General features: G+C 40.9%; 1 protein-coding gene across 6 annotated transcripts in view; it reads right to left on the bottom strand.

The window, feature by feature from the left end:
* Positions 1 to 13,057, bottom strand: part of PARD3 (par-3 family cell polarity regulator) — a 527,255-nt gene that overhangs the window by 259,224 nt on the left and 254,974 nt on the right. For all 6 annotated transcript variants that reach the window (XM_081931474.1, XM_081931473.1, XM_081931472.1 and 3 more), the window contains one exon: positions 582 to 673. In XM_081931474.1, the coding sequence (XP_081787600.1) occupies positions 582 to 673 (92 nt within the window). The remainder of the gene's footprint in view (positions 1 to 581; positions 674 to 13,057) is intronic.

Consider the following 13,057-nt stretch of genomic DNA (forward strand, 5'->3'; position numbering starts at 1 on the left):
AAAATCCAATGTGCTTACTGATGTTCTAAATCTACCCAGGGCTTTTATGCTTAGAGGTCTTGTGCTAAAAAATAATAATGAATACAAGCAACTCCCCATTTGCACTCTCTCCCAGGTCAAAAACAACTTGCACGACACACATCAATTGAATGGATGCAAAATGGTTGCCACCTGTACTGGCATCTTATGAATTCAGGCCATTATTAAATGTTGTGAAAGTCTTTATTAAATGTTATTACTCTCCTTCAGCCCCAAAGATCCTGGGAACTGTAATTTGTTAGGGGTGCTAAGGAGACCCCCTATTCCTCTCCCAGAGCTACAATCCCCAGAGTGGTTTAAAAATCAAACCATTTCCCCAGAGAACTCTGGGAATTGCAGCTCTGTGAGGAGAATGGGGGTCTCCTAACAACCATCACTACCCTTAACAAATCTTTTGGGGAACCTATGGCTGTTAAAAAGTGGTATGATACTGCTGAAAATGTATAGAGTGGATTTGAACAACAATATAATGTAAGTGTAGCAGCTACTGTACTGTATCTTTGGTGTTATAATTAAACATGCAATGCTATTAATAAACTTACTCTAAAGAATAGTTGCCAGCATTCTCCAGGCCAGCATCTGCATGCCCGACTGGTTCAACTCTGCTATTTTCCTCTTCTGTTCCATCTTCATCCTGGTCAGAACAAAAGTGACAGTACCACATAAGCATTTGAATTACCTTTGGATGTCAAAATTTATTCCAGAATTGCTTCCTCACCCCATCCCACAAGAAATAACCAAATTAATTTGATATAACTATTTGTATTCAGCAGTAATGAAGAAAGGTTTATATTCAAGTATGCAATATTTGAAATTGCTCCACAAAGTTCTATTCTTAATATAAAGGAAAGTTTATTTAAAAAGTCAATTTGATAAATGAAACAACACAGTGAGCTTTAATCTTAAGTTACAATAATTGACACTTATCATTTTATTATTAATTATATTTACTAGATGCTCTTTTCATAAGAATAATTCAGTGACATACTATTTTTTTAAGAGTGTAAAAACAGGATTAACCTAAAATACCACAAACACACACACTGCATGTTCTGCACATAAAGAAGAAAGCACACAACCCTGAGATTTCTCCCCATGCCCCATTCATGTGTATACACTGATAAAATACAGAAAGATCAGAAACAAAGGAGATGGTTATAAATACTCATGATTGTGCTAGGCAAATAGGGCATTTCCGGATAATGCCCAGAATTTTTGTAGATTACTTCAGTAGTCATTTGTAATAAACAGTTTTGAGGACTGATATGTTCAAGGTGTTAAAACATATAGCAAGGGAGTATGGGACAGCAGGAGGTAAACTACAGTCAGTGACCATTTCGTGTAGTGGTGCCGTTCCTGGCCACAAACACGTTGGCAGAGCATGTATAAGTGTGCCCTGCACCTTTCCGTTCTGCCCCCATTCCACCCTTTTAGTGACATATTTAGTGCATTAATCCGTTGTTGCCTATAACTGATTGCAAACATTCTGGTTTTCCTATGGTGGGGTGATGAAGATGTGGCCCTTTCAAATGTTGCCGGACCACAACTCCCATCATCAGCATTGTTCATATTGCTTGCGGCTGGTGGAAGTCCAACAGCATCTGAAGGTTCAAAGGTTCCCCACACAGGCCTAGACTCCTGTTCCCTTACTCATAAACATGGAAGGAAACACTGAAACTATCACAAACAGGAGACTCATCAAAGACCTATATTTGCAGCCTGTATTTTTAAGTCCCTCACCACACCCCCAATACAAATGCCCATGCTTCAGGCTCCTTGAAGAAATCCTACAGAATTTGCTGTTTGCTGAATAACTACTCTGCAGAACTCAATGGAAACTACCAATTTAACAGTTACCACGAAGACACATCTTCCATAGCCAACACACTGTGGCTGTTGTGCTCCGACATAAATACCAATTGCTTAAAGGGTTTCCATTAAACTCTGGAGCAATAGGAAGATGGAGGAAGAGCAATTAAGCAATTTCCGGAACTGTTTTTGGATTCTTAAAAAACTTTAAAGGGTATTACGTTGGTTTACCTTAATGGAAATTTAAACTGTTGCTATATATACATACTCCATTTTAATCTGAAAATTATGCATGCAGTAGCTATTAGTTCATCCATTTATGGGACTTTTCATTAGAAGAGGAGGAGCCACAGCATTGTTAGCTCTGCAACTTTCACAGATATTTGTGTTTCTTTCATTCCTCCCATGTACAAACACACAGACACAAAAAACTATTGTAATTTAGCCAGCAGATTTCAGAGTGCAGATTTTAGATTCTACACACTGAGGCATCAATCAGCAAAATAATAAGTGGTGGGTGAAGGGTTATGAGTTCAGCGCAGAGAGAGTCAGACAATATATTAAATTATTGAAGAGATATTAAAGCAAGGCAGAGGCAGCTGGTAATGTCCAATTGACATTTCCTCTGAGAGTCTGCAAAAATAAGGAGCTGGATGCACCAAGCTTTCTCTCTGAGTTGTAGATGCTTTGTGCACGCGCTGGATGGAAGCTCGCTGCGTGAGACGGAGCTCCTTGAAGATTGATGATCCTGTGTTTTGAGAGGCTCTAATATGCACTTCTTAGTCATCTATCTCTCTTAAGCACCAGGCAAGTAATACATTTCAAAGGTTAACCAGCATCTTGAACTTGCTTAAGACTGCATTAGGAACATAAACACAAACTCCAAATAAGATGTGGGTGTTATTTATTTATTTTAAAAGGTGTTCAAATATATAAAGAGTTGAGTCTTCCAGCAACATGTTAGCAATCATAAGTGATTTCAGATGTATTGATTTTAGCGTGTGTGAGTTAAAATTTGCTCCATGGAGCATAACTGAAAACATAAATATTTAAGGATACTAGACAAAACCTCACCAGTGCAGGCTATATACTCTCTTCCCTATGAATACAAAGGAGATGGCTGTGATCCAAAGATACCTGCTTATCTATGGGAAAGCAGAGAGTTTTCCCTTCAAACAGCACGTCCCTCACATCTCATGGAACACTACTCTGGAGTGGCTTCTCACCTTCAGGGGCGGATTTTTAAGGGTGCTGCTAGAATGACTTGAGACACTAAAATGTGTATTTATTTATTACATCTATACTCCACCTTTCTTCCAAAGAGCTCCAAGCAACAGACATGGTTCTCCCCCTCCCAAATTTATAATCACAAGAACCTTGTGATGAAGGATCAGGCTAACTGACAGAGAATGGCCCATGGTCATGCAGTGAGCTTCACGGCCTTAGAAGTCCTACTTTAGCACTGCAACCACTGCACAACCACTGGTTATCCTGTGGAAAGATGATATTAAAATAAAATCATGGGATTAGAGAAGTCATGTGCAGTGCTCACGGGAGAGGTCGGGCAGCAGTATTCCACGCTAGTTGCAGTTTCATGAGGATACGCCCATGCAGAGTCCACTGCAATAGTTCAACAAGATGTTACGAAGACTTCCCCCACTGTGGCCAAGCTATCATTGTCCAGGAACAGATATAACTGAAACTTTAAGAAAAGCACTGAAGGCCACTAAGGGCACCTTTGCCTCCAGTGATAGTGATGGATCTAGGAGTAACCCCAGGCTATAGACTTGTTCCTTCAGGGAGAGTACAAACCCCTCAAGAACAGGCAAGCTTCCAATTTCCTGAACCTGAGAACCACCCACCTATGAGGCTTCTGTTTTACCAGGATTCAGCTGGAGATTGCATGGAATCCCAAAATGAGAGTAAGATAGAGAGAGAAAACATTTGACAGAGATCCATTTTTTTCATGGAACCTAGATCTAGACTAGTAGATCTATGAACAATTGATGAAGAGCCCAGGCAACCTGGCCCCTGCTTCTGCACTTACTCAATCCTGCAAATATTCACAAGGAAGATTTGTAAAGGGCCCTCCATTTTAACAGGTCTTCTGGGAAGTGCCTTGATTTTAATGTTGTAGCTATGCACAGCACATTATGTTGTTCCCTATTGCAGTTAATGTAGTTTGTTTTTAAATTAATTAACAGGGTTTTATTTTTATCTACATTGATTTTCTTTCCCTCTGCTGTTTCAGCACCATTCTAACCTATATTAATAAAGCTGTATAATTTTTTTAAAAAAAAATTAACACACACTTATTTAAGAGGATGTACAAAATATATTTGGACATTTGAAAAATGTCCTGTCTTCCAGGAAGCCATAAGTTGGAACTGGTGGTGGTGGTGTTTGGAGACCTGAAGTTTTAAAACTCTAAGGAAACAGAATAGTGTTTGGAAGTTGAGTCTGGTAATCCTGTGAGGCTTAAAATTTGTCTCTCAATTATGATCCTTAAGAGTAAAAGAAGCTTGTAAACTTCACTAGAGCAGTGGTATCATGATGCTATAATCAACAGATGTGTCTTTAAAAAAATATCACAAAAAACTTTAATATTGCCGTAATCAGCTACTCTTTTATTTCCCATGTAACATAGACTTTCTTTTACATAGAACCAAACGTAGAGTAATTTGGACACCTGCATAGGGAAGTAACTTAGAATTCTCATTTGCTAAAAAAAGCATCTAGCTTCGAAAGTATCTGCAATTATTGCCATGAGTTTCTTCTTAAATTATAAACCCCACCTGTTACTGAGGTAAAATTAGAAAATGCTATACTTTATTTAGGGGTTTGAGAAAGTTCCAGAATCAATGATACAGCAATTTTAAGCAACACATTTGGTACAATTATAGTTTTCATAAAAGTATGTTCAAATCTACATTTTCATAGGAGCATGTACTGAATTACATATTATTAGGAACTACTGTACCAACTTTTTTGCACGGATGCAGAATTTTCAATATAATTTCAGAGTCATATGTTAACAGCATAGTAGGCTAAAAAAAAACCTGGTTCTTGTATGTCACCTCTCTTCCTCATTGGCTAAGAAATGATTGATTCTATTAAATAGCCATGAACAGTCCAACACTGAGATTTACTTGATTCAATTTATATCATACCTTCCCAAAGGCAAATTATAATCTTGAGCCCTAGAAATTTTGTTGCCTAAAATGAAGGAATAACTCCACATACAGATGTCAGACAGATAAGACACTGGATCCCACTGCCATTTGCATCACAACTTCCACCACTTCAGAGGGCAGCTGACTAGGGAATGCAGAGCGCACGCAACAATCCCTTTTCCCCAACAGTTTGCTGCCATTGACTGTGCTCACTGTGCTCACTGCCCATCCAATCAAATGCTGCAATGCAGCAGTAGTCGTGCCAGTGTGTGTCATGTAAGCAGAGCAACTCATGCAATGTGCATGATGCCTGCTATAGTGCATGGCCTATGCTGGCTTTGCTGTCCCTCTGCCGGCTCAATCGGTCACAGGCTTCTGCTGTAATGCTGTCTCTGGCATACTGGCAGAATGTGAGCAAGACAGAAAGGCCAGCGACAACCAAGCATCTCTGCTATCTCATTCTACCTAATGCTAGGATCAGTCCAGGGAATAACCTGAAAGAGGGCGTGGTTGGCTGGCTGGCTGGCTGGCTGGCTGGCTCCATTAAGAGAAAGACTCTACACAGCAATGTTTTGTTGGAGGTCTCATTCCCATTTATTATATATGAATACATGCTTCCTAGGGATAGTTGCTTGGTGGGAAAGTGAATTACAATAGTGAAGTTGTCGATTTTCATTGGTATTGTGTCCCTTATGTTACTAATCAATTTTATGTTGCTAATTAATTTCATGAAACAATGCATTCAGGGAAAATAGGATTTTTTTTTCCAAAAGGAATATGTACCAGCAGAAAATGTTCCAAGCAGGGACCACAAGTAAGTTTGCTGTCCACAATTCTTTTATTTGTTTATTTTGCGGAGGGGTTTCGCTGTCTACAACTACCTCACCCATTCCTGGAAAGGCACTGTTCTCTCCAACACCACAAATAAAAGTGTGAAATGAGACGCTGAGTGAAATAACAAAGACAAAGACAAGAGCACTCAGAGCCCGGAGAATTATATCAGGATCATTCATTCAGGTGAGGGGGGTGGGGTGTCTTGCTGTTTACATATGCAACACCACACAGTGGAAGAGGTCTCAAGTGAAACAAGCTCTTACATGTAGTTCAAACTTAGCAGAGGGAAGGTGAGCCTGAGTGAGCTACATGATGGCTAAGGTGCATTGCCTCATTGAAATTCTGCCAAACAGCAGATACCACTGCACAATTCCACAGTATGAAAGACGGGGCTGTTGCCTTTCAGCCCAAGAGGCAGCTACTGCGTTAATCTTATCAGGGAGAAAAGCTAACAGAGGCAAGGAATAGCTTTCTCTGATAATAACCTGTATAAACATTGAGGCCTTTCTTAGAGTGCCATTTGCATGTTGAGATCCCCAAGCCACCCCAATAAAACACAATTCACACAGAATTTTTGTTTAAGGTTTTTGGCATAATTTTGGCACAACTTTATTAAAATACAAAAAAATGTGAGTGGTTGCTTAGGCATTGGTTGCCACTATCTGTCCCTGCCCGGGGACTGACTGACTTCCGCACACCTGCAAAAGTCAGAAAGGGAAAACATTTTGGAGAGAAAGATGGAGCTGGGTACCATGCCCTCACCTCTCCCCAAATGCTCCCAGGGGCTCTTGCGTGGCCCTAGCCCCTTGACAGGGGTGCGGACAAAAGAATGGCAAGACCCTGGATTCCTTTAACAGAATTCCCTTGCAGCAGCAGCACTGGAGGGGCAGGCACAGCCAATCCATGCCCCTCCACCAACCAATTCATAAACCGATGCCTAACCGCAACCTTACAAGTTGTGACAATTTGCTACGCAGCCAATCAGCCAAATGGATAAAATTCCTTCCAGGCCCCTGCCCCAAAAGCAGATGACCCCATGACAGGCATAGCAAGGTCAACGAGAACAACCCTAAATATAGGGAGGGTGGGCGGGTGATCCGATGCACGCAGCGAAAAGAGGAAGCTCAACGCTGCATGCAGGGAATATAAAAACTCCTGGCTGTCAATCATAAAATGGCAACATTAAATTCTCCCCAACGGCAAAGAGGAGCCCAATCACAATGGTGGCCAACTACAATTACCCGCCCAGCAACAGTGGGATGCATTGTCAGACCCCACCACAACATGTGCTCTCCATGAAGGAGAACACACTTTGCCTTGGAAGACAATACTTTATGCTTTTTTAAAAAAATAATCAACAATGTTTGCAATAATAATAAAAGTGTGCCACCATTATCAGAGACATCAGAGATGATACAACTGCCTTTAATTGTGTGTGGGTAGGTGTGTATATCTCCCCATTCCCACTCTGGTCAGGAAACACCTCCCCTGTTCAACCCTTAATGCTAGAGACTGAAGTGTTACTTAGACACAAAGAAGTTGGGTGAGAAAATGGCCCAGGAGTTTGGGAAACTTAGAGACAGCAGACAATGACTAAAGGGTAGGCAATCAAGAGAAGGATCCGAGGAGCTAAAAGAATCTTAAATGAAACCAAAAAAGAAACAGATAGCTGAGAAAGGGAGACAATGAGAACTCACATATTGGGGTGGGGAGCCCCACCCAGCAGGGTCTAGTGACTCTTTGGGGAAAGATTCACAATTGTCACACTTTTTATGTCAGTTTTCATACTTTCTTATAAAAATGGCAAAATTACTTAAGGCCATGCTAATAAACAAGTCATTGGAAGGGAAGAATTCTAAGTTCTTTCAGCAAAGGTATGCTCCCCAACCCATAATAAAATTCATTCACAGGGGAATGCTTAACATTTCCCACATTAATTTATTCTCCTCTGCAAATGCCCTTCCAGGTTAACTTTGCAGTTCCTTGACACTGCCTGGTTAAAAAAAGGAGGGCAAAGACAGCCTAGGTATGAAAGATGTTTGCAGAGGAGAAGCAGTGAGCAATGGTAGGGTTAAACACAATCCCACCTTTGACTTCTGATTGTCCTCCCATGCAGATGCCTTCCTCTCTCCACAAAAGTGTTATGGTGCAAGTGGGGATGGATAGTGTTCAGAAGTCTGCTTGGCAAATCGCTACAAAGTCGTACATTATATTATACATTGTAAATTATACATTAGATTATTGCAGATGCAATAATACAACAAAGAATATCTTATTCCACATAGTTATGTGTATCTTAATAATTATTTACTCTTGGTAACTTCATACTCAAAATGTTAGAATCAAAACCGTAGGAAATATTTCTTTTTTAATACAATCTGGCTTGGTAGATCTCCATACATAAGACACCTGCTTTCTGCCTTAACTGGCAAACACACTCGCTTAACTGGCTTTCATGTTGCCTTCACTTTGTCATTAAATGCACATATCTCCTGAGAGAAGCAATTTTTAAACATACAGAGGGAACCAGTAGCACAGCTAACTGGCATCCCTTTTCCCAATACAGCATTACACAAACTATCCTTTGTGGCTAGGCTCATATTTCTATACCCGTCTTGAAATACTTTACACACTTGCTACTCTTCAGAGCTGGTAGAGAGTTGGTTCATGTGTAATAGGCCAGGAACCATGATGTTTGTTCGGATGTACAACCCTACCTTCATAAATGCTACTCTTAGCCTATTGCATTTCTTATGAGAAGCCACAGAACTGAAAATATGGCCAAGCTATCTGTAACAGCTTATGCACTCCAGTGTAGTGGTTAGATTGCTGGACTGTCACCTGGGAGGACCAAGGGTCAAATCTTCACTCTGCCACCAAACTCACTGGGTGACCTTAATTAAGCAAATCACTGCCTCTCAGCCTAACCTATCCCACAGAGATGTTGTGACAATAAAATGGGAGGGAGAGACCTATGTACGCCATCTTATGCTCCTTGGAGGAAAAGTGAGATATAAAATTTGTAGTAATAGTAATAAGTAGTAAACAACAATAATTGTTCTACTGATGAGATGGTTTCCCATTGTATTAGCAATCCTTCCAATAGTAAATAGGAGACAACTCCTAAGATGAACATCTACACATATATTCACAGAGAACCTCATGCAAGGCTACAATCACAAAGCTTACGCAAGATGGAATGGAAATAGGAAACTGTTCCACACTCCTTATGAACAAAGCAAACAAGAAAAATACATGTTTTTAATCAGAGCAGAGTAGAGCTTGATTTAAGAAAAAGAAAACAAAAGGCGGGGAAGCACTTTCCTTTCAACATACAGGAGAAAGCTCCACAAATACAAGATCTGGAATACATATGTGAAGGCTTGGTTGTATTCCAAATAACAAGAGACAGTTGGCTTATTGGCTTCGCATTAGACCTTGCAGAAGGAACACACCGAACGTGAATTATCTACAGTATTTTTACCAAGTGCTATTGTGTAGTGAAACTCACATAATGAGCTCCACGGGACTGCTCTTCAGATCTTGCAAAAGAAAGCTAACTTCAAGCCAGCCACAGTCAGCGACTCTCAAGGCTCTGTATATAAAACAAGTTCTGCATCAGGAAATACAAATCTTGTGCTCAAAAATAATTAGGTACAGCAGGGTCATTCAGAGAGGGAAATGCAGGGAAGAGAGGACTGGGAAGCAAACAGGAAGGCATGTTAACCACAAGTCAGGGTGCCTCGGAAGGCAAAGAAATGCCACTTTTTCCAAGGAGGGCCGGAAACACTCACACACCATGTGCATCAGCTCCATGTTGCTTTTCTATCATCTATATTTCATACTGGTTCTACTCAGTGCTTGATTATTTTTGGCAGGGATTTAAAGAGAGAACCTTCTGCATGCAAAACAGATGATCTGCCACTGAGCTGCAGTCCAGCACTGAGGAATTCAACAGTGCTTCCTAACTACCCTATTTTTCGCTCTACAGGACACACCCGACCATAGGAGCACCTTGTTTTAGAGGGGGAGAACAAGAAGAAAAAAAATCTCCCCCTCTCTGCACAGAGCCCCTTCAGCGAAGCGGCAGGAGAAACGGAGCCCTTTCCATTTCTCCTCCCGCTTGGCTGAAGGGGTGCTGTGCAGCTCTCCCTCTCTGCTGAAGCCGGGAGAGTCTTGCTCTCCCGGCTTCCACAAAAGGAACCCGAAGCCTCCAGAGCGCAGCAGGACCTCCCACTGTGTTCCGGAGGCTTCAGGTGGCTTTCCCTGAAGCCTTCAGAGCGCAGCGCGAGTTTCTGCTGCGCTCCGGAGGCTTCAGGTTCCTTTTGCTGAAGCCAGGAGAACAAGACTCTCCAAGCTTCAGTGAAAGCAACGCGAAGCCTCCGGAGCACGGAGGGAGTGCTCCCTCTGCACTTCAGAGGCTTTGCATTGCTATCGCTGAAGCCAAGGAGCCTGCATTCGCTCCACAGGACGCACAGACATTTCCCCTTAATTTTTGGAGGGGAAAAATTGCATCCTATAGAGCGAAAAATACGGTACCTTCAGTTCCATAGTGAGCTCCACCCTACCAGTTTAAAAAAACTGAAGTCAGAAGACCTTGAAGATGTTCTACAGCTGTAATGTTCTCTGCAGACTAAACCCAGACTATTCCCTGCTGCTTCTTTAAAATAATTGGGATGTATGTACCAAGTATTCAGTTTAAAAATACTTTTTTTTTTCAAATTCAGTGTGCTTAAGGGATGATTTATCCTAAAAAAAAATTCCTAAAATAAACTCCATCTTCCTTCTTCCAGGCACCTGATAGAACTCATGGTTTGCAGAAAATATTGATCAATTTGTAGATTACACACACTGCTTGTTATTCTGTTGAGACAAAACTAAGGGAGGGGGAGTAATCATCATTACAGCTCACTTACAGATGAATCCACAGCTGTAAAACAATCATTTAAAAGTGTGGGTTTACATGCCTTATCAACAAAATAGATTTCACAGTCCCAAAAGTGACACCTACTGGTAAGGGGAGAAAGGAAAGTCATATGAAAAGCAATCAATGAGGATTGCTTTGATGTACTAATTAATGCAGGCAATGTAGCATTTTCATACATGCTTTCTAAGAATATGATCAATTCAGAAATTATAGAAGATACCATTTTATTATTTCATGTACATATTTTATGCCGTTGCAGCACAGTATACATAACTAATTTTATTTATAAATAAATATTTAAAGAAATATTATATTTATATAATTTCCTAAACAGAAACTGCAAGGCTGGTTTTGTTGGAATTGTGTTTAATTTTCTTTTAAGCTTTGAGGGGTTTTTATTTTGTCTTGTTGTTTTTTGTTATATTGATTTGTTGATTTTAAATTGTACTTCTGTGTTGGTATAGATACTATTTAGCCACACTTTTGTGCAACATTCTGGAATCTTTTGATGCAAAGAATTTAATTAAAACCAAAAATAAAATAAAATAAAATAAGTAGCTTGCCTCTCTAGAATTTTTCTTTGGAGTACAAACATTGTGCATGTTAAACTGGAATATGCAAAGCAAACACACTTTTAAGCACATCTCTCTCTCTCTCTCTCTCTCTCTCTCTCTCTCTCTCACACACACACACACAGTGCCTAAAAAGAGAATGAAACCTTCTAGCAGTGGCCTCAGGTCACTTTGTCCTGAAGTAACAGCTTATATAGCACATTCCTGGTGTACACATTTGTATACCAACATCTGGAAATTATTAAAATTAATGCGTGCAAAATAATTGTTGGAGGGTCAATAAATTAAGCTTTGCTATTACCATGGGACAAATGGTTAAATATATATGGGGGCAGTATCTAGTTACACTGCAGTTTATCATTCATTTACGCCCCATGTATGTAGCTAAAGTACTAAATTCTCCTGAGATGTTATGTTTTCCAAGTTTCCTCCTCAGCAGTGACAGAGAAAAAAGGAATCAAAATGGCTTTTTGCTCTGCTTCTTCAAACAGTTTAGATCTCAAGCCCATACTCTCCACCACTGAAACCAGGCCTGAGCATTGATTAGCTTCTGGTTATAAAAAATATATTGAATGATAAACAAAACAACATAAGAGTCTCCTTACCAATTGAACTACCATTCTACTTTAGCACTACTCCACATCTGAAAATAATAATAATTTTGAAAATAATAATCTACAAAACAGGTCCTGACCCTCTGCTATGTTCATACTATATACAATGCAGCACTTGGGACTGTATGAAATTCACAGCCCATTTCGCATCATGGGAAGCCACTGCAGAACAATTTCCCCACAGCAAAGTCACAGCAGCCCATCCTAAAGCCCTCATTGAGTCTCCTGAAAACCGGGCAATACTGCCGTAAGAAGACGGAAGGTGAATACAGTGGTACCTCAGGTTAAGAACTTAATTCGTTCTGGAGATCCGTTCTTAACCTGAAACTGTTCTTAACCTGAGGTACCACTTTAGCTAATGGGGTCTCCCGCTGCTGCCGCACCGCCAAAGCAAGATTTCTGTTCTCATCCTGAAGCAAAGTTCTTAACCTGAGATACTATTTCTGGGTTAGTGGAATCTGTAACCTGAAGCGTCTGTAACCCGAGGTACCACTGTAGTGTGATTTCTACAACTTGCAAGTAATGTGTGAACAGGCTCTTTGGAGGGTCCTATCCATCTGTTTCTTGCTTGTTTAAGCAGCTACTAATCCAAGATTAGAAGACAGTACCATGTCAATGGGACACGGGTGGCGCTGTGGGTTAAACCACAGAGCATAGGACTTGCCAATCAGAAGGTCGGCGGTTTGAATCCCTGCGACTGGGTGAGCTCCCATTGCTCGGTCCCTGGTCCTGCCAACCTAGCAGTTCGAAAGCACATCAAAGTGCAAGTAGATAAATAGGTACCGCTCCAGCGGGACGGTAAACGGCGTTTCCGTGCGCTGCTCTGGTTCGCCAGAAGCAACTTAGTCATGCTGGCCACATGACCCGGAAGCTGTCTGAGGACAAACATCATCTCCCTTGGCCAATAAAGCGAGATGAGCGCCGCAACCCCAGAGTTGGTCACGACTGGACCTAATGGTCAGGGGTCCCTTTACCTTTACCTTTACCATTACCATGTCAATAAGTACACTGCTATGAAGTGGAATCTTGTCAGAAGTTGCTTGATAGGTGCAGAAGAGTCACTGCCGCTTACCAGAACAGAGGGGCAGG

This window comes from Podarcis melisellensis (assembly GCF_964234715.1).
Source record: "Podarcis melisellensis genome assembly, chromosome: 12".
Classification (NCBI taxonomy): Eukaryota; Metazoa; Chordata; class Lepidosauria; order Squamata; family Lacertidae; genus Podarcis; species Podarcis melisellensis.